The 27,261-nt window shown below is 47.0% G+C and overlaps 1 protein-coding gene across 9 annotated transcripts in view; it reads right to left on the bottom strand.

Moving 5' to 3' along the window:
- The window catches only part of SASH1 (SAM and SH3 domain containing 1), a 546,848-nt gene that overhangs the window by 121,979 nt on the left and 397,608 nt on the right, over positions 1–27,261 (bottom strand). Inside the window, exon 1 of one of the 9 annotated variants that reach the window (XM_085611638.1) lies at positions 18,522–18,885. The exons of 7 other annotated variants lie outside the window; for them this stretch is intronic. In XM_085611638.1, the coding sequence (XP_085467764.1) occupies positions 18,522–18,533 (12 nt within the window). In that variant the 5' untranslated portion in view covers positions 18,534–18,885. Of the gene's footprint in view, positions 1–18,521; positions 18,886–27,261 lie in introns of those variants that run through there. One more of the 9 variants, XM_085611637.1, reaches the window with a different exon arrangement.

Genomic DNA, 27,261 nt, shown 5'->3' with positions numbered 1-27,261 from the left:
CTTGGTATTTGTACTGTCTGATTGATGTGGAACCGTGACACCACCTTTGGCATGAAATGTGGGTCCCTGCTCATGACGATCCCGTCCTTGTGTATTTGTAGGTAGGGCTCTTGTAATTCGCTCACTCTTTGTAGCGATGTAATAGCTACTAAGAAGGCTGTCTTTTGCGTGAGCATATGCAGTGTTGCTTTATGAATAGGCTAAAATGGTGCCTTCATTAATTGGGTTAGCACTACGTTGAGGTTCCATGCTGGAGGTGGCATTCTGTTTGGCGGTGCGATTCTTTTTGCCCCTTCTAGAAATCGCTATACTACTTGGGAGGTAAAGAAACTCTTCCCTGTTTCTCCTCTTGTGTAAGCCACTATCGCTGCTAAGTGCACCCTTAGAGATGTGTAGCTTAGTTTATTTTGTAGTAGATGTGTTAAGTATTTTAGTACTGTTGATTCCTTGGTAATTCTTCTTTGTAGTTTCTCCTTAATGCGCCATTCGAAAAATATTTTCCACTTTGCTACGTAGCACTTTTTTGTGGTAGGTCTCTTTGCCTCCCTGAGCACCACCATTGTGCTTGCTGGTAGTTTGAGGTGTGCAAACTCTAGGTCTTCAGGAGCCATGCTGCCAGGCTGAGGTTCTCTGGCTCTGGGTGTAGCACCCTTCCGTTTTGCATTGTTAACAGGTCCTTTCTTGTGGGGAACCTGTGTGTGGGCGCTTGTGCCCTCTCCATAATCTGTGAGAACCAGGTTTGTCTGGCCCACTGAGGTGCTATCAATATTAGCATCATGTTGCAGAATCTGCATTTGTTTAGTACTCTGTGTAGCAGTGGTATCGGTGTGAAAGCGTAGGCAAATGGCCCTGACCAGCTTATCCATAGCGCATGCCCTAGGGACCGTTTGCACGGTTGTCTGGATGCGAAGTTTTGGCATTTTGGTGTGTTGCAAATAGGTCTATTTGTGGAGTTCCCCATTTGTGGAATATCTTTTGGATTTCTTGTTGATTGATTTTCCATTCGTGGCATGCTGACTTCTGTCTGCTGAGTCTGTCTCCTTCCACATTGTCCTTCCCTGGTAGATGTATTGCTAGCAAGTCTATTTGTCTTGGAATTGCCCATCTCCATATTTCCTGTGCCAGCACTGATAGTGTCACTGATTGTGTCCCTCCTTGCTTGTTGATGTAGAACATTGTGGTTGTATTGTCCGTTTGGATGAGTACCCTGTGTCCTTACAGTTGTTTCTGAAAGGCTTTTAAGGCTAGGAACACTGTCTTTAGCTCTAGGTAGTTGATGTGCTTTATCGCATCCTGTTGTGACCACAATCCCCTTACTTTGAGGGTGTTTGTGTGTGCTCCCCACCCCATCTGGGAGGCATCCGTTGTGATGCGTCACTGTTGAAATTGGTTGTGTGAAAGCCTTCCCTTGTGTTATGTTCTTGTTCCACCAAGCTATTTCGTGCTGTATTATTTGCGTGACAACCACTAGATTTTCCCAACTCCCTGTTGCCTGTGACCATTGTTGATGGATCCATTCTTGGAATGGCCTCATGTGTAGGTGGATATTTGGGACCAAACGTATGATTGACACCATCATTCCCATCAGTTTTCTCACTGTCCTCACTGTCAGAGCTTGCCCCTTGTGGTAAAGACGTGTCTCCTTCAATATTGCCAACGTTCTCTTTGCACTTGGAAACACCTTACTCTGTATGGTGTTGATCTTCGCACTTAAGAATATCTTCACTTGTTCTGGCTCTATTGATGATTTTCCCCAATGGATTGAAAACCCTAGTTAGGCTAGTGTTTGTATGACTTCTTCCATGTGTTATATATTCACTTTAAAGGTAAAATAGAAAAACACTTTTTTTCATTACCTGGAGGGGTAGAGAGGATATCAAGTTAGAGTAACTCCTCCTATGATATAATCACTTAGTCACTTAAATTACTCTAACGGATCAACCGCAGTTGATATGGGTACGCTTCAGTGGGGAGAGATGTGAAGGATCTAAATAGAGTAAATACCTACGTCTTCACCAACAGGTGAGCAAGGAAAAGTCTTCCTTTTTGTTTATAGGACCATAAGATTCCTTATAAGACCCAACATTTGTTTTTTAGTTCCCCAAACAGACCCAAGAATAAAGGGAAACCGGGGATCTGTTTGAGGTATTTTAACTTATTCAGCCCCCCAGGTCAACAACTTCTTTCAAGAGCTCCCAATACTGTGGTTGAGCCCACCCCGACTTTTAGGCGTCGGGGTGACCCGATGATGAAGCATGACACCACTAGGGTGTGTGAGGGTAAATAAACAAAAAGGAAGACTTTTCCTTGCTCACCTGTTGGTGAAGACGTAGGTATTTACTCTATTTAGATCCTTCACATCTCTCCCCACTGAAGCGTACCCATATCAACTGCGGTTGATCCGTTAGAGTAATTTAAGTGACTAAGTTCTTCCATGTGTTGCCTGCACTTGTTGTATGAGTTTGCTTTCACCAGCCAGTCGTCGAGGTACGGTTATACATGTATCCCTTGCCTCCTTAAGTGTGCTGCTACTGCTGCCAGGCATTTTGTAAAAACCCTTGGTGTGGATTTGAGTCCGAATGCCAGCACTGTGAACTGGTAGTGAGTCTTGTTGATCATAAACCTTAGTAGATGTTTGTGTTTACTGTTGATGGGGATGTGTAAGTAAGCGTCCTTTAAGTCGATAGTTGCCATGTAATCCCCTTCCTGTAACTGGGGTATTACCTCTTGGAGTGTTGTCATTTTGAATCTTTGAGTTTTTATGAACCTGTTTAAGAACCTTGGATCCAGAATTGGCCATAAGGTTTCATCCACCTTTGGTATGAGGAAGTAGGCGGAGTAGACCCTCTAGTTCCGTTCCTTGTATGGTAATTTTTCTATTGCCCTCTTCTTTAGAAGTTCTTGTGCTTCTTGTAGCAAATGAGAACGCTCCTTTGCTGAGTGTACTCTGCCTTTTGGCCTTTTTTTTGGAGGTGGTTTGTCTAGCTCTATACAGTAACCGTATTGTATGAGGTTTAGTATCCATTTGTCTGATGTGATCTTCCTCCACTCCTGGAGGAAGTGTTTGTCCTGCCTCCTACTGGTGGTGTGTGCTGGAGGAACTGTTGTTGGTCTTGAGTTAGTCTTTGTCTTTGTGTTGTCTCGTGCTGCACCCCTAGAGATGTAAACTGGGTATGTGTTGGTCCTACTGAGTCACTTGGATGTGGGTTGTTGAGCCCCTCTGTCCATTTCCTCTTCCTCGTGCGCACCCTCAAAAGGATTGTCCTCGGGCTGGTACTGCCAGTTTTGCTGCTGCTGTCCCTGCTGTTGTCCCTTGTTACCTCCTTGATAACCCTGTTGGAAGGTTTGGTGTGGTGCCATAGGTTGGTGGGTTCCCCTATCTGTAGGTCTCCTTGAAGATGTTCCCCTTCTCATTCCTCTGAACTGCAGTGCCACCCATGAACCTAGCTGTCTCGTTGTCCTTTTGGAGTTGATTCAGTTTCTCATCAACTGGTCGAAAAGTTGTTCCCCGTTGAAGGGTGTGTTGAGTACGTTATTTTGTATTTCATTCTTGAAGCCCGAAATCCTCAGCCAGGCATGGCTCCACTCTGTTATTCCCAGCATCATCTGCCTGCTTGATGTGTCTGCTGCGTCTAAGGCCGACTTCATGCATGTATTTGCCATGTTCTTTCCCTCTTTTACCAGGTGGCTCGGCTTTCTCTGGTATTGCTAAAGTACGTGTTGTAGGAGTTCGCCAACTTCTTCCCAGTGCTGGTATGCATGCCTGTTGATGAGCACATTGGAATTGGCGATGCGCCATTGAATCGCCGCACTGCTTTCCATCTTCCTCCCCATTAGGTCCATTCCCCTGCTCTCCTTATCTGGAGGTGGTCCTGCGTTTGTGGGTATATTTGCCCTCTTCCTAGCAGTGGATGTTATAATAGAATCCGCTGGTACTGATCCCTTAATATACATAGGGTTTTTAGAAGAGTGCTTATATTTTTTCTCAGTCCTTGGGGTGATGGCTTTACACATAGCAGGTTCCTTGAAGGCCTCCTTTCCCTGGTCCAGCACACTTGGGAGCATGGGTAGGAACTGGCTTCTTGTCTGTGATGGCAACAATGTCTCCAAGAGGAAGCAAGATTCGGGGTTCTCCTCTTCTAGCTGCACTCCATATGTGTCTGCAGCTCTTTTGATGACCTGGTTATAGATCCCAATGTAGTCCGGCGGGGAAAGCCTAGAAGGATAGGATTCTACCCCTTCTTCCGGTGATTTGGCATTGAGATCCTGCCACTGCAAGTCCTGGGCCTCCGAGATGTCGAGCCCTGGTAAGTTTGCTTGTCTTCCTCACCTTCTGCATCGCCGTAGTACAGCTCTTCCTCCTCCTGTTCCTCACCAGGTTCTGGTGTGGTAGGTGGTTGAATTTCCTCGACGCACCCTTTGGCTTCGAGAGTGGGTTTCGGCGGTATAGTGAACAGTTTCATCGTCTCATCGAAGTCCATCTTGCATTGCAAGATGCTTGTCATCTCGGCCTCGAGCCTTTTCTTTTTCTTCTCCATCTCGGCGGTGAGTTCAGCGTCGAGGGTTTTGGCTTTTCTCTTCGCAGTTGTTGGCATCGAAGTCGTAGCCGCTTTCAGCCCTTCATTTTTCGACGTCGAAGCGTCCTTTTCATGACTGCTCTTCGACGGCTTTCCCTTTTCTTGGGTTTTCGCAGTCTGCGAGTCCTTTTCGATGGAACCGACAGACTGTTTGTCCTTGGATGCAGTTGCGGACTTCAAGTGTTTCGACGGCAATGCTCCTTTCGAGGACTTTGACTCACTTTTGCGAGTATCAGTGGAGTGCCTGCGGTTCGACGACTTTCTTACCTCCTTCTGCGTTTTCTTTTCGACCTCGACTATGGCGTCCTCCGGTCCTTCGGCGATGTCGTCTTCTTCTCCACTGGAGAGTCCTAAATCTCGGAGCGATGGAGGTGCCTGCTGCCCCTGCATGCTGTAGTTTGTTCTTCTGTGCCTCTCCCTTACTCTGAGGGTCTTCGGAGTGAATGCCGGGCAGGCGTTCTAGTCCTCGCTTTGATGGTGTTGGTCCCTTTGCGCATACTTGTGGTGGTGGTTGGTCCCTTTGCGCATACTTGTGGTGGTGGTTGGCGCAGAATTTAAAGGGAGTTTTGTCCATCACCGCGCACATGGAGCCCCCTGTGTCCGCATTCTCCGTAGAAACGTTGAAGTTTTCGATGTTCTTTCTCCTCTTTCGTCGTCCCCTTTACGTGACTTGTTATTCGGTATGTTCTCTGGTGATTTCTCGATTTTCCGGTAGATTTTTGTGGATTCTTCTCTCCAAAGTTGTGGAACTCCTTCACTGATGATCCAGACCCAACAGCGGAAAAAAGAATCTGAAGATGGCGACCAAGAGTGGGAGCTTCCGGAGGAAGCGCGTCGAAGTCACGAAGGACACCAAATGGTGGTATGTCGACGCCCACCTGGGCCACAAAAAAAAAGAAGAAATACAACAATTCCAGACCCAACAACTAGATGCCAGAATAATGCACAGCATAGTGAATCCAGAAAGATTCACGCTGCAAAACTACTCCAAATCCACAGAAACAGTACCCGATAAAACAAGAAGCGAAGAAACAAGTCAGGGAGATCTTAGATCAACTTGAGTACCAGGGTGTAATTGAGAAGTGCACCTCTTCAATAAATAATACTTTGTTTCCCATGATGAAACCCGATAATTCATACCATTTAGTTTTAGACTAGAGACATCTGAACACTTGAAAAAGACATTGGCAGTACAGAACGGAAACAGTGCTGCACTAATGTATAACATTGTGCGGAAAAATGCAAAATAACACTAGACATCTCAAATGGATTTTTCAGCCATAATATAGCACCTGATAGCAGATATTTGACAGAATTCTCAGACCTTGGCTCTCAGCATCAATTCTGTCGACTTTCCCAAAGGTATAGGAATAGCCCCGGGTTGTTCTCAGCTAGGGTAACAGAGTTACTTCAAAATTTTGATGAAGAGGCATTGTCCTATGTAGATGACATTTACCTGACGGATGATGATTTAATGGGTCATTTGAAAAGGGTGAGCAACATAATTTTGGGGTTCGCCTCTGAGGGCTGTAAATTCAACTTTAACAAATCTAAAATAGCCAGCCTCAATGTACTATTTTTGGGATATGAGTTATCAAGTGAAGGGAAAAGCCTAGCTGCTAATGTTTTTTAGAAAAATGTTTTATTAGGAAAATGAGTGCTGCTGCAACCTCCAAAAAACTCTGAAAAACTTACAATTCATATTGAAACTCATTGTGAAATAGACCAATATTTCCAGCTACTACTTAGGTTATGCAGCCCGTACATAGCCAACAGGTTATGCCTATTTAACGTGTTTATGGACTCATACAGCTGTGGTGATTATAACTAAGGCGCCCTGTTTTCCGTTTTTACTGATTTTTACAGATAAATACAGACAGAAAACATTTTCTTGCCTGTATTTATTTTTATATGTGGATAAACACGGAAGTTGGGTTGCTTTTTGAGTAATTCTAAATACTGTCTGCCATGACTGTGAGGCCAATAGCTGTGTAGATTGATAGGTAAGGGGGTTAAAAAAGAAAGAAATTTTAGTTAAGAGGCTTTAACGCCAATAGTTATGCACAAGGTTAAAACTGAAATGTGCAGATATTCATATAGGTGCATTAATTTATTATCTTCTGCTGGTGTTCACAGCATTAAATATAGATAAATACAGACAAAATTAACAAAAAATAAATACCATAAAACCGGGAGCCCCAATTATGACTAATATGCCGGCTTTAAATGAATAAGTTACTTACCTTCGTAACGCCTTATCTGGTAGAAACTGAAACCAGCCACAAATTCCTTACCTTTGAATTATACCCAGGCACCAGACTGGCTCTGGAAAATTTTCTACAGCAGTACCTCCGCGCATTGGTAGAGGGAGTTGAGGGACTCCCCAGAGACGTTGTCCGCTAGATGTGACATAGACAGAGTCCATAAAAGCCCTCCTCTGAGAGTTTCTTCCATGACTAATTAATTATTGGCCTAAAAATGCAGAGCCACCTATAGAAACTGCTTATGGAAACAGTGTGCTCAAAAGAATCTTCTTTTTGTAAAATGTTTTCTTTTTCAAAAACCTAATGAATGGCACAAGAGTGCTCAGAAAGGGATCTGGTAGACCTAAGGAAAAACCAGCTCGAAGAGTGGGGCGGATGGGTGAGTCGGTAAGGAATCTGCAGCTAGATCCTGTCGCTACCAGATAAAGCATTACTTAAAGCAAGTAACTTATTCATCTGATTAGGACATCTAGTTGCAGATTACTTACCACTGAATTAGATACCCAAGCAATACCATCCCCGGAGCAGGGTCTGTAAACTGATCCATGATTAGGACTAGCTGGTCTATTGTAAGAGGGAGAGAGAGTGACCGGCTGCCAGGAGGGATGTGAGGATGGAAGGCGTCCCACCAGAAATACTGTGGCAATCCCATACGGAACACAAGTTCATAACTATGGAAAAATATGGGAAGGACAAGGACAAGAGGTGTTGGAAAGAACACTTTATATAATCATAATACTAATACTACATAGCTCCCCCAATAGTAACCGGACCATTAGGGGGTGGTGCTGAAGGTAAAGGACAATAGCTAAAACCACTGAGTCAAAGCTCCTTGCCATAGAAACAAGCAATGTAGAGAGCACCAATCAAAGCTTTAAGAAAAGAGTGGGCATGTGCTGGGACTGGAGTTGGAATTGTCGGGCTTATGCTCATTGCTGGTTAGATTTGGTGCGGTGTGGTCGGGGGGGGGGATCCGGGATGTGTGGGGGGAGGGGGGTGTTGGGGGGTTGGTTTTTCAACTGAAATGCATTTTCAAATATCCTCCTTTGGTAAAATGTCAACGTCATCATGGGAGCAATGCTTGGGCCGGAACTCCTGGATCTTCAGGGGCCGGTAATTTGTGTTTGTTGACGAATAAAAACAATTAAAAAAAAAAAAAAAAGCTTTAAGAAAAGCAGGACGAACAATAACAACATTATGGGCCTAGAGCACTCATGATCAGAGAAAACACTTCGAGAGAGTAGTGAGCCCTCTGGGACCAACGTAGAACCCACAGAGCAGGCAGGGTTAGAAATTGCAAAGGAACGAACAAGTGAAGATCCCTCTAGGAAATTAGGAAAAGTGCAGCAACATAAGCAAAAATGCACTCCGTCCAAAGACAGGCAGCATAACATGACTGTTTATAAAGATACCTATATGAAAGGATGAATACAATATATATAAAGGCATGAATATATATACATACACATATATATATAGATAAATAGATACACACATATACGCTGTATATTCAAATATTCTCCAGAAAGGTACACAAACCTTCACAACATCGATCATAGACTGAAGATGTGACCATGGCAAGCTGGCAAACAGCCACATGGTACCGTATAAAAGAATAAAGGAAGTGGAAGGTATCACACACCTCAGAAAAATAAATGCACTCAGACATAAAACAACACTACCGACAGAATGGTTACAATCAGGTGGCTGAGAGAGAACTGAAAACAAAAACAGCAGGTGAAAAACAACCACGCTAGAATAGAGAAATGAAGACCAGTATCTGGGACTGTAAAAAGATCAAGGTGAACAAAGTCTAACACAGGGAAGGCCTATTCAGATAACTAGTCTACATCTTAAAGAAAGAATATCAGACAGAAAAAGGAACCAGGCTGAAGCAGCGGATAAAAGATACAGCTGTGGAAAACCAAACACCACAAGATCTGTATAAAGAACTGAAATATCCGCTGAAGTGGCAGAGCATACAGCATAACAAGTGTGGAGGCCACATAAGAAACATCTTTATAGGAGACAAGAGCCATAAAATGGCTGGTAGGTACAATCTAAACACAGCAAGAAACCTTTAGCACACCCAGACTATGGAGGAGAAAGAACACTACCTCTTCCAAAGGAAAAGAAGAGAGAGAGGGAGAGAGAGAGAAATCACATATTCACATGTACCGCTATCCGGATGAATGTATTCTGCCTCGGATGCCCATCTATTAATATCTAAAGTCATGGATGCCATTCATGTTGAACGAATTATCACCATTAAACCAACAATACTGGAAAGTGCCTCAGAGATCAGCAATTGTTTTGCTTCCTTTTTAATTTTTACTTGCTCCCATTGGTTTAACGCATGTATGCCTATTGGGTCAGGTGCATCTCCTACACTGATGAAGCACGCTGATTTTTAGGTCTCAAATATAATAGCTCCATCAGCTCAAATGGAATCACCTCAGTATTATCAGACTCAAGCAACCAGCAGCACTTAAGGCACTGAGCAGCAAAACTTTCTAATGGATCAACTAATCTATTCGAACTTGATATGCTTTAATTTTTCTAATTCATTTATGTGGTAGCTCCAATTACATTTCAGTGTTTGATACAGTAAAGAAAATAATCATAGATCGTTTGCGTTTCAATGTGTAATTCCTGTGAAAAGGCTGGACAATATACATTATACATTTGGTTGGTCTTGTATTTCAAGAGACTTATTCCACACAAAATACAAACACAGAAAGAATGGTGCAACCAGCACCTGTGTGCAATAAAAAAGGAGACAACCTGGGATCTATATCTCAAAATGGTTTTCACCTGGTTCAAAATTGCGCAAACTAGCAAAATCTTAGTTTATGTGGTGCTTGTGTTCGGAACCCAAAGACAGGTATACAAGTTAAGAAAGCATATAATGAGGAGGAGCCTAGCGCGCAACCAAGATGGCCGCGTAGGTGCGAGGCTCCCGAGGACCTCCGCGACCTCCTGCATTAATCCTGACTATATCCTGTCCTAGATGAGGGGACTGTGTTTGTGAGCCCGAGCTGAGGTGACACCCGTTTTCCGTTTCCAAATCGGACCTCGGCGGGAGCACCGATTGAGGTTTGCGGCCTTCTCCACGCCGGCCCCCCGGATTGGAGTAGTGGGGCGATCCGGAGACAAAGTGAACAACAGCGGCGGGCAAGGCTGGGCGACTCGCGTACCCCGCACTTTCACTTTCGCTTTTGCGCCCTCCTTGCTGACGGGCGAGGTAGGGTTGCGGGGCGGTGTGCGGTGGTGTGGCCTTGCCCGGGTGCCCGGCCGACCCGCTGTCTGTGATTCGGCCTGCGGACCTGTAGTCGCCCCCCCCCCCCCCCGGAGCCCGTGAACTGGTTTGTCGGACCTTTCGAGGAGATTGGCACGATTTGGGGACTGCAACCATGTCCACAAAGCAAGATGGCGACCGGGCAAAGGTGAAATCGACCCGCCGTGGCACGGCCCATCAGTCCAACAACATGGACCGCTACACCCTCCAGAAGGGATCTCCTGAGGCACCGAGTACGTCCCCTGCGGGCCCGACTGATGCTCCTGCCCTGCCCGCGGATCTGACCCTCCGAGACGTCATGGGCGCCATCGCCGAGATGAAGGCCTCGGTGGACCAGCGCTTTGACACTCTGGCGCAGAAGATAGACTGTCGACTGGAGGATTCCGAGGGTCGGGCCCGGAGGAACAATGTCCGCATTCTTGGGGTGCCGGAGGGACGAGAGGAGGAGGCGGCGGATCTGTTTGTGGAGGACTTGATTCTCACCCATCTCCAGCCCCGGGAGCTTTGTAAACTCTTTGCGGTGGAACGTGCCCACAGGGTCCCCGGGGGAAGACCTAAGGTCGGAGCCCCGCCGAGGCCTCTCATTGCCCGGATTTTCAATTTTCGGGACAGGGACGCTATCCTGCAGACTTCTAGGCTACAAGGACCGGTCAGACTCGACAACATGGACGTCAATTTCTACCCTGATTTTACTCCGGCGGTCCAAAAGCAGAGACTGAGTTTTCTCGGAGTTAAACGTCGCTTACGGGACCTGAACCTTAAGTACGCAATGCTTTTTCCAGCTAAGCTGAGGGTAGAGGTGGATGGCCGCACGCACTTTTTTGATCGTCCCGAGGCGGCCGGGGACTGGTTGGACACTTTGCCCGGGGATCGGGGTCAGGGGGGTGGGGGGGGTGCGGTTGGTGGGGAGAGCCCGCCGGATCAGGACTGAGGGACAAATAGTAGGCCTTGCTCGGGACAATATTATCGTTATCATTGACTGCTCGTGTATGTTCCCCTCCTGTGGAGGTCGTGCGGGGTTCCTTGGGGGCTTTCCCTCCTCCTCTGGGGGACTAGTTAGTTTTTTCATCTATGGGGCGACAGGCACACTGCACTTTGGGGGGGCTGTCTGGGCTCATGCAGGGGTGCAGGGAGGGGGGAGTTCTGTTGGGACGGGTGGGTTGGGGTGGGGTGTTGTTCGTTTTTACCGCAAGGCAAACCCTTTACTGTGTTGGTGTTTTTGAGGTGCTCTTGGGGGGACAAATGATGGCTTCTGTTTGTGATGGGGGGTAGGGACTTGACTCTGTTGTCGTGGAACGTTAATGGACTGGGGGATAGGATTAAGCGAGGTGTGGTCCTGCAGTATCTGAAACGACTTTTTCCAGATGTGGTCTTTCTGCAGGAGACACACCTTATTGGTAATTCCTTTTATGCCATGAATCGGCGGGGCTATCGCTTGGTGGCCCACTCGGGCTTCACGTCAGGCTCGCGGGGGGTGGGCATCATGGTTAAGAACTCGCTCCCGCTGGAAATAGATGAGGTGCGCCATGATGAGAGGGGACGCTACACGGTCTTGGTGGGGAGAATGGAGGGCAAAGTAGTCGTTTTTGTATCAGTGTACGTCCCACCGGGGTTACAATCTACCACTTTTGCGGACCTGGGGCGCCTCCTCCTTGACCTCCCGGGGGGGCTTCTGGTGGTTGGGGGAGACTTCAATGCGGTGGCTTCTGGGACTATGGATCGTTACCCCCCTAGGGACCTCCCCCGGGCACAGGCGTGGCTGCCCGGCCTCTTAGATACATTGGGATTGGTAGACTGCTGGCGACTAAAACATCCCGCGCAGCTGCAGTACACCTTTCATTCGGGTGCCCATGGTAGCCTCTCGCGGCTTGATCATGTCCTTGTCCCTGCGGCCTATGCTGGGAGAGTGGGAGAGGTGCGCCATCTGGCTCGGGGTATTTCAGATCACTCCCCGCTCCGGTTGCATTTTGATGTCTTCCCGAGGGGGGAGGGTAGGGTAGCAATGCATGGTACCTGCGCGACCCCACTATTCGTACCGACTTGATTAAATCCTTGCAGCGGTACTTTGAGGAGAATGTGGGGTCTGTCCCCTCGGCTATCTCCCTGTGGGAGGCCTTCAAGACAGTTCTTAGAGGGGAGGCCCTCTCCTCTATCTCCCATGCCCGGAGGCGCGAACAGGAGGAGGTGACCCGGGTGGAAGCCGAAATTACTGAACTAGAGGGTGACCTGGGGAGTGGGGTGACGGATGCCACACTACATGTTCTACACCTTAAGCAGGCGGCCTATAGGGCCCTCGTCACGGAGGCGGCCAGGGGCCTCAGCAGACAGCAACAGGGGCGACTGTATGATGTGGGTGATAAGGCTGGTAAATTGATTGCGTGGTTGGATAAAAAGGAGAGAGCGAATCGTGTGGTCCCGCTGATCGAGAGAATGGATGGTGTACGTGTCACCGAGCCAGAAGACATTGTCTCTTGCTTCGCGGATTATTTCCGCGAGGTGTATTCCCCGGTTTCTCCCTGCTCGGAGGAGGATTCCCATGCCCTGCTTCGGGACATCGCGCTGCCCTCCCTTTCGGTGGAGGACAGGGAGTCGTTGGAGGCTGCTCCCACCTCGGATGAAATTGCCCTCGCCATACGCTCGGTCGCATCTGGCAAGGCCATGGGCCCAAATGGCATCCCTATCGAGCTGTATAAGCTGCGACCGGATGTGCTGGCACCCCACCTTCGCGCGATGTTCCTGGCGGCCCACTCGCGGGGCTCCCTCCCGCCGGACCAGCGTCTGGCTACAATCGTAGTGATCCACAAGGAGGGGAGACCCCGAGAACGGGTCACATCCTATAGGCCTATCTCGCTCTTGAATGCGGAGCCCAAAATCCTCGCCAAGGTGCTCGCCAACCGGCTGGTCGGTGTGGTGGGCGATCTGGTCCACCAAGACCAGTCCGGCTTTATACCCCATCGCAACACGGCCCTTAATCTGCGGCGCCTGCACGGGGTGCTCGCGCGTGTTCCGTTTGTGCGGGAGCCGGCCATCTTGGCGTCCCTAGACGCCACCATGGCGTTTGATACACTCGAGTGGCCATACATTTGGGCGATGCTGGCGAAATTTGGATTTGGACCGGGATTCATCAGCTGGGTCAAATTGTTGTATTCGGGCCCATTGGCGCAGGTGGTGGTGAATGGGCGAGTCTCGGCCCCATTCGCGCTGGGACGAGGTACGCGACAGGGTTGCCCCTTGTCGCCTCTCCTGTTTGCACTGGCCTTGGAACCCCTGGCGGAGTGGCTGCGGTGGCACCCTTCCATCCGTGGTCTCCGTTGGACCCCCGAGTATGAGGACCGCGTGTCCCTATACGCTGACGATATCCTTTTGTACCTCGCCTCCCCGCGTAAATCACTGATCGTCCTGGTTGATGTTTTGCGTTCATTCGGTCGCAACTCAGGCCTTGTCATCAACTGGGCTAAATCATGTGTGTATGTGCTTTCCGGGGAGGCTCCTGTCCTCCCGCGGGACTGTCCGATCCAGATTGCATCTCAGGGGTTCCGGTACCTGGGTATCTATATCACTCTGGACCCGGAGGCCCGCTACGAGCGGAATTTGCTTCCCCCCCTCCAGCGCTTGAAGGAGGACGTCGCGCGTTGGCGGCGCCTGCCGCTTTCGCCGCTTGGCCGGGCGGCATTGTTTAAGATGATGTCGCTGCCACGCTTCCTGTACGCTCTCCAGAACACTATGGACTTGGTCCCGGCGCGCTACTTCCGTGAGGTGGAGAGTCTACAGCGTCGCTTGTTCTGGGACGGGAGGCCGCGTATTGCCTTGGCAAAGTTGACGCTCCCGTGGTACGACGGGGGGGTTGCCCTCCCGGATATTAAACGGTATTACTGGGCCTCCCAGCTAGCTGCAATTAATCATGGCCTTTACGGGCCCGCCTTGAACCCGGCATTTGAAATGGACAAGATGCTCCTGCCTGGTGGCGACTACAATCGAGCGCTCTACTCTGGCGCGCCCGACCCCCGCCTGACGGGACCTACGCGTGTCATGGTGCGAGTATGGCACGCGGCTAACGCAGCTATGGGGTGGAAGGACCGTTTGACCCGGGCGTCACCGCTGTATGCGTCCGAGAGGTTGGGCTCCCTGTGGACCTCGAAGGGCTTCGAGAAGTGGGACACGATCGGCATCAGTACAGTGGGGGACCTCTGGACGAGGGGGGGATTTAAAACATTCGAGATGCTACAGACGGAGTTTCAGCTGCAGGGCAGCGAATACTATCGGTACCTGCAGGTCCGCCACGCACTGGGCTCCGTCTTCCCAGACGTCGCCTCCATTCCGGAGTCATCCCCCCTGGAGGATAGAGTGCTGGATGGCCATGTTCCGGACAGCACGATCTCCCTCATATATAAAAAACTGATTAATGATCGCTCGGGCTTGCTGACTGGCCTCCGCGAGGCCTGGGTTGCCGATGGGCTGGAGTTGGACGACGAGGACTGGATTTCCGCGGTGGCCTCTCCGAAGGAGGTGGCCATACCGGCTCGCCTTCGCTTCGTCCAGCTAAAGATCCTCCACCGGGTTTACATGACGGGGCCAAGGCTTCTGCGTATGGGCTATGCCGAGGATGGGCTGTGTAAGCGTGGGTGTGGTGCTTTGGCGACTTTTTTGCATATTCTGTGGGAGTGCCCGAAGGTGGAGCGATTCTGGCGTGGTGTGCATGAGGTCCTGCGAGTGGTTACGCGTGTCGCGCTGTTGCCTGAAGCGAGGAGATGCTTGCTGAATGTGTGGGAACCAACTGACTACTCGGTTCCGCAGACACGATGGGTGACTCTGGGATATATGGTAGCTAAGCGTGACATCGCGCAGCTGTGGGGGTCCCAGAGGCCCCCGGCGGTGTCGGCCTGGAAAGAGCACATGGATTGGTGCATGTTCCGAGAAAAGGTGGTGTACGTGGCGAGAGGTAATTCTGGGGCGTGGGTGAAAGTTTGGGGCCCCTGGAACGCCTACCGCGGGGGTATTTGTGAGCCGCCGCTGCTGCCGGCTGCCTCGCCAGCTCCGTCCCCCTAGTTGACCCCCTCCCCCGGCCCCGGGCACAGGGTCCCCCAGTCCCTGCTCTCTTCCCGTTCCCCTCTTTAGATTCTTGTGGATGGTTGGGGTCCCCCACTTACGGAGCACGTGCTGTCACTTCGGATTGCGGGTTGCCTTGCGGGTGTGGTTTTTGTGTGTTGTTGTGTTCTTATAAAATGAAACCGTATTGCGGGCTCGGAGTTATGTGGCCCACGTCGTTGATACCTCCTGATCTACCTCTCTGCAACGCCAAGAGCCTTTTTTTGTATGTATGTCATATTCTCCTGTCACTATAGCGGCCGGCCGGAAGGTTGTAGGCCCATACTTGTATATATTTGAAGACTGCAATAAACGGTTTAAAAAAAAAAAAAAAAAAAAAAAAAGAAAGCATATAATATTTACATTTGGGTGAATTAGGGTCAAACAAACAATGCAGAAGGAAAAGTCACTGGTATGATAAAACCAGAAAAATACATGAACTAGAAAAAAAAACAGAACAATTTGGACGGGAATAAAAATGATGAGCAAATTTAAAGATTTGAGGCAGTTAATAACCAAATGTTTGTTTCTCCATCAGAAAATTATAATTTTCCGGTACGAACTTAACATTGCAAACGGAGGAGCGCTTCGCCGCTTCGTCAGGGGTAGTAAGCGCTATACAAATGCAATTACAATACAATACAATAACATTGGTCTTTGGCTCTCACCTTTGACGGGTGAAAGCTGCAAGCAAAGAGATTATTGCTGGAGTTACTGTCTTGCTCCCAGGTCAGTAAAGGAATTCGCACATGGCCAGTTCTGTTGCCACTCACTCGTCCCTGCCTCTTGATGTGAGATTTGAAGTTTGGGACATATAAGAGAGCTTGCTGAAAGAATGCAGAACAACCGGATCAGCAATTCCCTCATAAAATTCTGCTAAATGTGCTGAAAATAATTAAAAGCTTTCCAAACCAGAATTCCTGCACGCAGCTCTCTGTGAGGCAAGAAAGAGACGAGTGGGTCTTTTGGAAAGCAACATAGCTGTTTTGCGTGATATCTGGTCATTGCTCTGTGACATGACACGCAAGCTTACTTCTGAACAGGGGCTGGCGTGCTACGCTGCGGAAGTGACCCATCTCCCATTCACCCATCCAGCATTCCATACTGAATAGGCGTTCAGGAAAAAAAGCAAAGGCTTAAATGGAGAGCTTGATGCCATCATGTCGCGAGAAGCTTTTCATCAACAGGACCCTACGGCCAAGCTGTTAAACACATTTTGGCAGCTCCCATATGTGGTAATGCACTGGTGGCGAGGCCTACATCTTTCATTTCTGGTTTCCACAGCAACATTGGAGCAGACTGCACACAGCTGGCTCCACAGATTATGTCCATGACACATCAACTGGGGCCAGCACACTAAATAAGGGCTTCCTGTGCAGGGTCGAGCACAGCGTTTAGCTGACAGTGGACTAGAGCAAGACTTTTGGGGGCCGTTGGCATTTCTCCCAGGGTGTAGGCTCTTTCTCTGCTTCTCTTGGAACAAGTGTATCCTTGACACATCTGCAATGTTCTCATAGTCCTGTGCAGAGCCAGCTTTGGAGAACTCTTATTAAAACAACTGCTTGAAGGGCCCCGGGGAATATAAAGTTAAATCAACAGCATCTGTAAATATTGGGCTTTCCGCTCTACAGCCGGCACATATATATGGTTACGTCCCCGCAACATACTGTGGTCCTTCTTTGCTTTTGCATTTGTGTTCCTTTAATGAAAAGCAGGGATCACTCATCAACACAAGGCATCTTTTGCTAGATTGAAAGTCCTGAGGCAGAAAACATTAAGAGTCACACGCATTCAATGCAAACGTCATTACTTCACTGCACCTAGGGATTGGGCCTTGCACAAATGTTACAGCTGGTTACTATAGCATTCCGTTAAGGAATAATTGCACCGCAGGGAAACAAGCAATCCACAGCACACGATCCTAAAAACTGAGCATTTCATATCGTAAAGAACTTCCTACTCTGTGATTTCTACAAAACAGTCGCCCATTGTCCACCATTTTGGAATGAGCGGCATTAGAGTGCTGCTTCCTGAGTACGATGGGACATAAGTAGAGATGTTGTGATCTGGACACATCCGCTTCCATGGGTGGAAAAACAAATATTGCTTGAAAAACAGCATTATGAAGAAAGAACAAAAGAGATGGCTTGGCTTCTCCATCCACGCCATGAGAACAGAGTTAAGGAAGTAGTGACAAAAGAATAAGGATTTATTACTGTGTGTGGCTGAGGTTTCCGCTCTCAGCTCCAAAAGAAAGGATTCATCTGCTGCACATGTGGCACTCCTCAAGGCCTACCAGCTGCTCACACTGTAGAAACACAGTGACATGGACGGACTGTAGCAAAACTGCCTGACACACAACAGACCAAAAATCCAAACAGTCACAGTCCTCCCCTCCGAGGATGGTCCATCTGCGTCCAATCCACCAGACTAAAGATGCTTTCCATGGCGAGTGGCGACTCTCCGCACATTTTAACCATTTTTACCCTAGTATTACTTTGTGAAACGAAAATCACTCTAATAACTATTGACATTTGCCTGGTGGATACCAGCAGCTTTAGAAGCCGAGAGGAATATCTGGTAAAGGAGTACCAGCCATGCCATTACAGAAAGCCTCTTAAAAAAGTAATTTCTAAAGTACTTGGAAACAGAGCAAAAGAGGGTCAAAATAAAAAAAGTGCACAAATTGAAAAAATGTATATAATTCAAAACAGGATTAACTTTTGGCAGTTTTAAATATTTGATACTGCGTCTTACAACGGGCTTATCAAATAAAGAACATCAAAACTTGATTTTAAATAACCTTAGGGACTTTACATCTTGGCTCCCCATGGAATGGAAAACATGGTGGAGAGGCTCATCACAGAATGCTGCACGATGTGCAAAGGAGGATTAGTTTAGAAAGACTAAGCTGTTTTTCGACAGAGATCCACACACATCTTCTGTCACCTAGTCCTCCCAAAACAGCACACTTTAATATAAAGAGATAATGACTTCTGCAAAGTTAACTAGGCAATGTGGAACAAAACACACAACACTAAAAGGATTCGTTTTAGGAAAGCAACTACAAAAACAAGGCAAAAAACTGAAAACCAAGAAAGATAGATGAATCAGATTGGACAAAGGTGTATGTGATAAATCCTAGAGTCCCACCCCTCACTCAAACCCATCCAAACAGTGAAGGGTAATATCTCTTTAAAAAACATAAGCAGTGTAAACTTCTATTAAAAAAACGAAAAGTTCTGCAGCAGTGCTTCAGTTCTCCCCCAAGCCCACTCACCGCCCTCCTGTACTTACCGGCTTAGGCATTTAGCGGGCCGGGAGGGGTCAGCCTGTACGGGGGTCCCACGCTCTGCACTTCTCTTGCAGCTTTGCGCCGTGGTAAGCTCATGCACTTCCCCAGCGTGGGGTCTGGCTGCACCCACGCGCGCGCGACATCCTTCCGCCGTCGCCGCGCGTTACCAGGCGCGTGACTGGCTTCGGTGACAGAATCAGTGCGCGGGGGGCGCTGGACCGAGCTGCTCTCCGCGCCCCGGCCGACTCCCCAGCTCCCCGCCAGCCGCGACGCTCGCAAGAAAGACACAAGTCATCAGCTTCAAGCCAATCTCCTATTCAGAGGGGAAAAAAGGGAGTGTTGTATATGGCAAACAATCCGCGTTTTCACTGACGGAGGCGCGCTGACCTCTCGCTGCCCCCCCGCTTCTTTAATTACTGTCTATGGCATTCCAGCCAGAAGAGGGGAAGGAAAGACACGGGCCCTGCGAGCTCTGCTCCTAGAGCTCAGCTCATGTCGCACGCCATTCCCCGAACAGGAAAACGAAAACTTGAGCCGGCTTCCTTTAAAAAATCTAAACATCGCATAACGGCCCGGCCTCCCTGGGAGAGGCTCCAAGAGGAATTACCCGATGCAGCCACCACCGGCGTGGTTTTCGTGACGTAGTTCGGCTGACGGAGCAGGACCACGAGGACTGTCGGGAAAGCAAGGGAAGTGGTTAGAGGATGCTAGACGATGGGCCCCAGAGTCCCATGCTACTCATACCCACAGGGCGCACAGATCGGGACCAGCAATGTCAAATTAATACCAATTAAGGCACATATAGCGCATTCTGACATTTGTCTTGTCTCCTGAAACTGATAACACATACTAATTATTATAATTATTACCCGCACTCAATCTGATTGATTTAATGTACCTCAGAAGTATGAACGGTTGAGTGCCCCCGCCCCCCTCCGGAAGTAATAAATGTGACTTTTCACTTACACTCAAATCCCTACAATGGGAGCACGAGTCTACTGAGTTATCTTACCGGCATATGTATGCAACCTACAGATAAGGGAAGTCTGCTTGGCTTGAGTTGCAATATCTCCATACATCTCCAGCAGTGATTAGCCTTACATTATTGCAGTGCTTAATTTGAGCCGGTTGGGGGGCGCACAGACACTCAGTTTTGGGGACCGGCACTTATGTTTTTTATCGTGAGATATTTTCCCGATACCTAGAGAGGGAAAAACACACAAATCGCAAAGGAGGAGGAGAAAGACATAAAACTACCTTAAAGGAAGAAAGCGGAAACCTGCAAGGAATAGATGAAGGAGCAGGGAGTATCTGGCAACGGATTAAAAAGCCCTGGTGTGGATTCAAGATTGAGCAGCCTTGGTATTCGGCATGCTGACAATTAATAACACCGGCTGCGGGCATCTGAGCAGAGCCTTGGTCACCGGCACTCATTCTTTTACAAACTAAGCATTGCCTCCCCAAGCTTAAATGTGTGCTGAGGGGAGCAGAACTAAGGCCTTATCACGAAACAGCCAACCAGCTGTCGATAAACAACACATTAGTGATGGGCTCCAAATTTATCAACATTTGAAGCTCGCTTCGAAGACATTTTCAACACAAGTAAGTGCCAATCCATTGAGAAAAAATCACTTTGTGAAAGTAAAAGTTCTACAACCTGACAGATGGAATGACAGGATTTGTGGATTCCTATGTTGGAGTTGCACTTACAAATGTTTAAGATCAGTGTGGCAGAATCGCCACACTAACAAGCTTAGGGTTAAGAGTGGGTTTTAGAATGTTTTTGGTGGGGCACCCTGCTGAAATGGATGAACACCCACAAACTCTTAATTTTGTTGGTACACACATCTCTTTCAAGTAGCTTCCCCCTGTAGAAATGGAGGTAAATTTGCTCTTTGGATGGTACTTAGTGCCTTTCCGTGTTGCAAAGGGGGGTGAAACATCTCCAAATTTAACGTGGGTGTAGTAGGTTAAGCCTTAAACATGCTCCACATGCTCCCTATGTGAGGATACTCGTGCTAATCCACATTTATTGCTTGTAGAAATCCACGTGTCAGTGTTACACCCAGCAAAATGCAGGGAATTATACAACCACATAGATTAACTAAAGTTTTACTGGGATTCTTCGAGTCCTTAAAATACTGGATATCTATTCCAAACATGGGAGTAACCTTGCCAGGGCTAATTTCTGATTTTTTCAGCAGGAATTTTGTGAATTCGGCCCTTATTACTGACTGAAATTTCACCTTTCCTGAACTCGCTAATTAAGCGTTAGCACCCTAGGGAGAGGCCATTACAACAAAATAATGGTCTTCACCTCCTGTGTCCAAATCCCCCAAGGACCTCAATTGAGTTATCCAGAGAGCAGGGACATTTAACAATGGAGGACAGAACATTATTGAGGCTTCATCGTGAGGTGATAATCCTATTATGAGATGGTTATGGGTAGCAGACCGACTTGAAAGTTTTACGTTTGCGGGAGCCAGGTGAAGTCTTTCACTACTCACTAGTGGATCTTTCACAGTAGATACTACAGTGACCATTTTTATAAGAAACTTATATGCCCATATTATCCATAGGATTTTTTTTTGTTTGATATTGCTCTTTTTTACCTCCGATGGCTTCAGCGTGAGATATTTTACCGAAACCACCTTGCAATTACATACCGTGACCATGTGCCCCGTATGCATGGCCTGCTTTACTGCTAATGGAACTATAACTGTTACCAACAATGAGATGGTTCAGTTTGAAATATAAAAATGGCCTTGCTTCTTTTAAATAGTGCTCTGGCTATAAATCACCAAACTTTAAGTCGGAGTTGCCAATATTCTTAATTGGAAAGTCAAGTCCTTTTTTTTTTTTTTTTTACGTAGTCACTACACAGTATCAAAGTCAGACTCAAAGCAACCTTATTAATCCTCATCTGCTATGCACAGTGAGCGAGCAACACCAGGGTGGCAAGAAAACCATCAGGTCAATGGAAGCCTTTCCTTACGTGGACCTGAAATGGAGCACATGAAGGACTCCTGAAAATACCTTTGAGGATATATGTTTTGCAAACCATAACATAAAAATCTCTCTTAATTTCACGAACACTGCATATTTTTTTAGTGGGGAAGAACTGAATGTGTATTTGGCTGTCTCCAGCAAATGTGCTAAAAATGACCTAGCCTTGGGAGCCTCCCACATATCAGGCCTTTGCTATCTTGGAAGTGGACATGCGCAACTTGCAGCAGAGAGCAGCTACCAGACACTACAGTCTGAGGATACCATCATGCAGTTTAAAGTAAATGCTTTATGGGGAGAACGTTTTCTCTTGGAAACGGTCAGTGGTCGCCTTGATGGTTCAAGAAGTCAGAGGACTGGATCTTCTTTACAATGCACAGCCAAGCTTCACTATCTTGGAGTTAATTTGGGGTGTGGTGGGGATGAAGTACAGCGTCTGTCGGGGAGTATTACATCTTCCATGTTTTGTTACTGAGCAAGAGAAAGCTGGTAATATCATCTCGCCGGAATGTTGAAGCAAATTGAAGCTGGAAATCCAATTCCCAGGACATAAGGAAACCGGGAATACCTGTTAGGAAATCTGTGATCACTATGAATAGATCTTTCAGAACAAATGAGAAATTCACAATATCTCCTTTACTTATGTGATGTGGAAAATACATTCATTCTTATAGTGGAACATGCTGCTCAAGAAAAGATGTGGGTACACCTGTCTGAGCTGGCTAAATATGAAACGGTAAGATGGAGGGGGATACATAGACGGGGGCACGCATGTCTGCATTTCCTTATATTTGTAAACTCAGAATAGAGTCTTTGCCCAAAGAAACTGTGAATAGTCTTACTTATCCCCCATTTGCTTAGGTAGGGCAGAGAGACAAGGGGCTGATGGATAGAAAGATACAAGGGATGGGTGGCATAGGGACAAAGAATCATGTGGGACAAAGAATCATGTGGAATGTGTTTTCACGCCGCAGGCTTTTTGATATTGATGTTTGTATCTACATCAGAGTAATTAAGATAAAGGATCCAAGTAAGACTGGCACAGAAACGAATGACTTTTTAAAAAGGATATATGTAAAGTTTTGCTAAATAGATGCAAAAGGTCCTACAGGTCTCTTAATGTACCTTTTCAGGCTGGATTTGCAAACATTAATGACAAGCTAAGTGCATGTAAGCGTTAAGGACTATATAAAATGTACTCTTTCCTAGAAAAGATAGGCCTGTTCACAAACTTGAGGAAGGTGATCACCGATAGCTTGTTTCTACATAAGTGGTCACCGACACCACCCGAGTGCGGCCATTTTACATTAATTACATGTATTGCCCCATAATTCAGAATTGAAATATGAAGTTGTGATACATAGTTTGGACCATCCATAAAGCATACATTTTCTGCCTGACAGACTGAGCATCCCAACTCTGGTCTGCATCCATACAGCAGTGTTTTAAGAAGTTATGCGTATAGGTTGTTCATGGACAAAATCCTACATCTTATGCATACCAATGAACGCTATCCCAGGAGGAGGCCTGGGACATGGAGGATGAAAGAGAGAGATTCTGATATGAGACTATCAAAACAGACTACATGGAGAGGGGTGTCTATGGTGCCTATGCCTGACGGTGGCATTTAATGGACACTGGATGAAGAAGGGCAAGGAACAGCCTCAGAAGGAACACATAATACAATTGCGAGCCTTGCTGTGGAACAGGCCTTGGGGGGGAGGAGGGGTGTCATTTCTCTCTTACATGCCATAGGGCTCTAAGAAGGACTGGCTCACAGCCAGTTTACTCAATAGACCCCAAAAGGTAATACCCATTTTTTGGATCTGAAAACTGTGACTGTGCCACTAACAAGGTAGGTACTCCTTCTGATATGCCACGCAACTATTTTTGCATCTCTTTACCACCCTAACAGGTTTCCGTGTATGGAAGATACAATGTGAAAAAAAGAACAACCACTAAGAGTTCTTAAGAAGAATCTGTCCCAATGCGCAATGTGACGGAACTAAGCTCACATTTACTGTAACTTCATTTTTGGTTTTTGTTCACAGGGGACGCATTTTCTTTACAAACATTCTTCTAAACGCAGCTGTTTGGCATTTGGACCCACAGCATTTTCAGCAGCTGGATGTAAAGGTTTATTTACAAAAAAAGATGCATTTTGTTTAAAACCTCTGTTATTTTGTCAGGGTTCAGTTTGTTAAGGAATTACATTGGTTGACGTGTAGGAAACACAATACATTTCCCCCATCGTGGTGATAATGATGAAGTATTAGCACAAGTTATAAAAACTGTTTTAAAGGCACAGAGCATTCAGATCATCAAATTATGAAGGAGTGGCTAATGCTGCCCAAGATACTAACACCAAAAAGATAGAGAGGGAACATTATGTGAAAAGTCTATTTGCAAATGTCTCCACACCTCGCCTAACATTGCTTCTTATTCTCCAGGGGCCTAACTACACCCTAGGGAATTAAAAATTGTGCTTGAACTTTCCTACGATCACACAGCACGTCAGGAGGGTAAACAAAACCAGATTACATCGCAACTGCATTAAAACCAGAGGCTTTATAGCAAAGAGACAACAGCAACTTTCTCATCACAGATGATGTGGTCCTGCCATGGAATAAGGAACGTTACTTTCCTGTGACATCAAGTTTGCAGCTTGTCAGCTATTATAAATTGACTTGCTGTACAAAATCATGCTATCTATTTGGTGGATGCAGAATTAAATGTATTATTCTGTAAAAACTTAAACAAATCATAGGCTTCTGTAAATTCACATCCCGAGCACGTCAAATGAGACTCGAGAGATCCACAGTCCTTATGTCAATATAACTAAACACACTTTAAAAGAAAGTTTTGATGGTTAATATTTTTAACCACACTTTTCAGGAGTTTCCGTCACACAGGACATAGTGGGCATGCCACCGTTGTAAGCTGGAAGAAAGCACTGGTTTTTTAGGTCTAGCCTGACTCAGCGCATGCGCTGGTCTGGCGAGACTTATTGAGAGGGCTCCAAAAAGTGCTACCAGGCCAGCCTAGAGCTACAGTGCATGTGCGCGGGCGCCGTGATTACTTTCACTTTCGGCCGCTTTGCATAGCCAATAGGTCTCGCTTTTGGAACTTTATAAGTATTTAGTTATGCAACTGTTGCATAGCTAAACACTTATAAGGTCCAAAAGGCGAGACCTATTGGCTATGCCAATGCTTGTTTAAATATATCTGTAGTGTTAGCCAGGGCCGGTTCTAGGATTTTTCGGCCCGGGCAAAAGGGAATGTGCGAGTCCCCTCTAATTTACATAAGTGACACCTTCAGGGCTCCGGAAGCTGCTTTGTGCAGATACCTCCTGGGCCGCAGCTCCTCCTCTCAGTCACATACAAGCACCTCTTTCACAGCTCATATCGGGCTGAAGGTGCGAGAATAGCTTGGGGGCTGAGAGTTAAAACAGTGCAGACTGTAAAGTGCTGACAATGGATGTCCTGCAGTGTCTCTCAATGAGCAACCAGGCAGGAGGCCTAATTGCAGGACACACCTGCAAAATGCGTCTCCTTGCAACTGGCACAAGATGGAGTATTCCCTAGTCCTCCCCACACCATCCGTGAGAGGCCAAGGGAGAGGGCCCTCCTCCAGTAAGCCCAATTCCAAACAGATGACACCTTTCTTCAATGGGATCGGCAGTGGCACAAGAGGTTTGGTGGTGTGTTGCACTGGTGCGGGGCCCCATGCTGGTGGGCTGATAGCTTGACCCTGGGCAGCTGCCCACACTGCCCATGGCTGCACCGGCCCTGGTGTTAGCCTTGTTGTGCCGCTGTTGTTTCGGTGCTTAATTTGAGCCAGATAGTTTCTGGTGCTCAGCAACCGCACTTAATTGTCAACACTGCACTAATGACAGTCTGCCACATGGTGACATTTGTGAGAAGTTGGCCTGGTATATGCTTTCCACTAGTTATAGTGGGCACCTTGCACCAGTCCAAGCAACCGTTATTGATGATTAGGTTTAAGACTACCTTTATTGAAAGCTATCCTAGTGGTAGTGAAGGAGTGTAAAGCAGCTTGGTTTACCAGTTTATAACCTCTTGAATAACTAAATGAAAGGAGAACCACACATGGTATAGATATATAAAATGTATATATTTATTTCTAAACACTCTCTACTAACCTCTTTATGAGATTAGAGAGCAAGGCACAAAATAATACAGTTCTAAAACAACAGTAAATATCACAATATACAATGGGGCCCAGGAGGAGACCAAACCATATATTAAGAAAGTGGTATAAGAACCACGACTTGACTAGACACAGTGCCTAGAGCACATAGAATCGCTGGGACCCCAAGGAACCACCCAAGGTAGTGACACAGGGGACCCACAAGGGACGCGTGAGAACACAGCCGCGATCTCCATACAATCCTATGGGAAAGTCGTGGTTGGAATTTTAGCGTTTAAGGATACTTAGGAGAGGACTTAGAGCAAACCCTTTCAGACTTAGAAGGTTCTAATGCCAGCACCCATGTGAGCACCGGAGTACTCGTGTTACCTAACCCAGGGAAGCCGGATGCATAGGTGTCACATGGTGTCGGGAATCTTCAATGTCATCAATGGAGAGTTGTTGCAAAGTGCTGCTGCCGAGTGCTGGGGAGGGGGGGTCGGTGTCCGGAATGGAGACCAACAAGCCTTGACAACGGCAACCCATGCAGTGAGAGTAAAATGGCTTCGGTGTGGACCAGCAAGCGGTGGAGAGTCAGGGCACGTCTGGAGCAACTAGGTAAGCCCATTGAAAGTCAAAAGGCCTACATCAGATTGTCCAAGGTGTGGTAGAACAGCAGCTAATTTAATACACATGTTATATGAATGTGATAAATTAACGACGTTGCGTGCAATGATTGCTGATTTTGGCAGGAAGTGTTTGGGCACCCTGTAGCGGAATCACCTACATTATATATTTTGGGTAAAGATAACACACTCAACCATACTAAAGCAGAAGAAATCTCTCTTTTCCTCGGTACATCAGTGTATAGAATAATAATCACTACCCGCTGGAAAGATATCGACCCTCCTAATTTTCAGATCTGGCTCTCTAGGCTTTTAGGGATGTGTAACCAGGAAATGGCGATTTTTGCCTGTAAAGGTATTAAAGCAAAAATACGTGGTACTGAAATTTGGAAACCTATTGAGGATTGGAAAAATCGATAATACAAATTGTATATACATAAGTCTAAATTGGATGTAGCTAAGTCTTTATGTGCTTTCTTTAAATACCAGTATTATATTGTATATTATATGTACTGAATTATTTTTATTTTTTTTTGGTTACTGTATTATGTTTCTGCAACTGTGATTCCCAAATGTAATACAATAAAAAAAAAAAAGAAAGTCAAAATACCCTTCTCAGGGACCCACAAGTCGACGGACAAGGGATCGCGAAGGGACCTTGAGAGGAATCACTGGATACCAGCCAACAGGTCACTCAAGGAGTGTAGGCCAGCAATCTTCGGTGGAATAACTGCTCGGGGTCTGGACTACAAGTAGCCCAAAGCACAGCCTCAGGGATCGCCATGAAGCATATGCTGCTGCAAATGTGCACGGTGTCCAGGGGTTCGGGTTGCACGGTCCCCATGAGGGCTTTGGATCTCAGGGTTGCTGAGAGCACGGATCAGCCTCGGGGAAGGTTGGAAACCCACCTCCTGTGTTGCAAAATCTTCGGAGTCCTTCAGGAGCTGCGTAGTTGCAAAC

Source organism: Triturus cristatus, chromosome 6 (genome assembly GCF_964204655.1).
Source record: "Triturus cristatus chromosome 6, aTriCri1.1, whole genome shotgun sequence".
NCBI classification, from domain to species: domain Eukaryota; kingdom Metazoa; phylum Chordata; class Amphibia; order Caudata; family Salamandridae; genus Triturus; species Triturus cristatus.
This window is presented reverse-complemented; position numbering and strand designations above follow the sequence as displayed.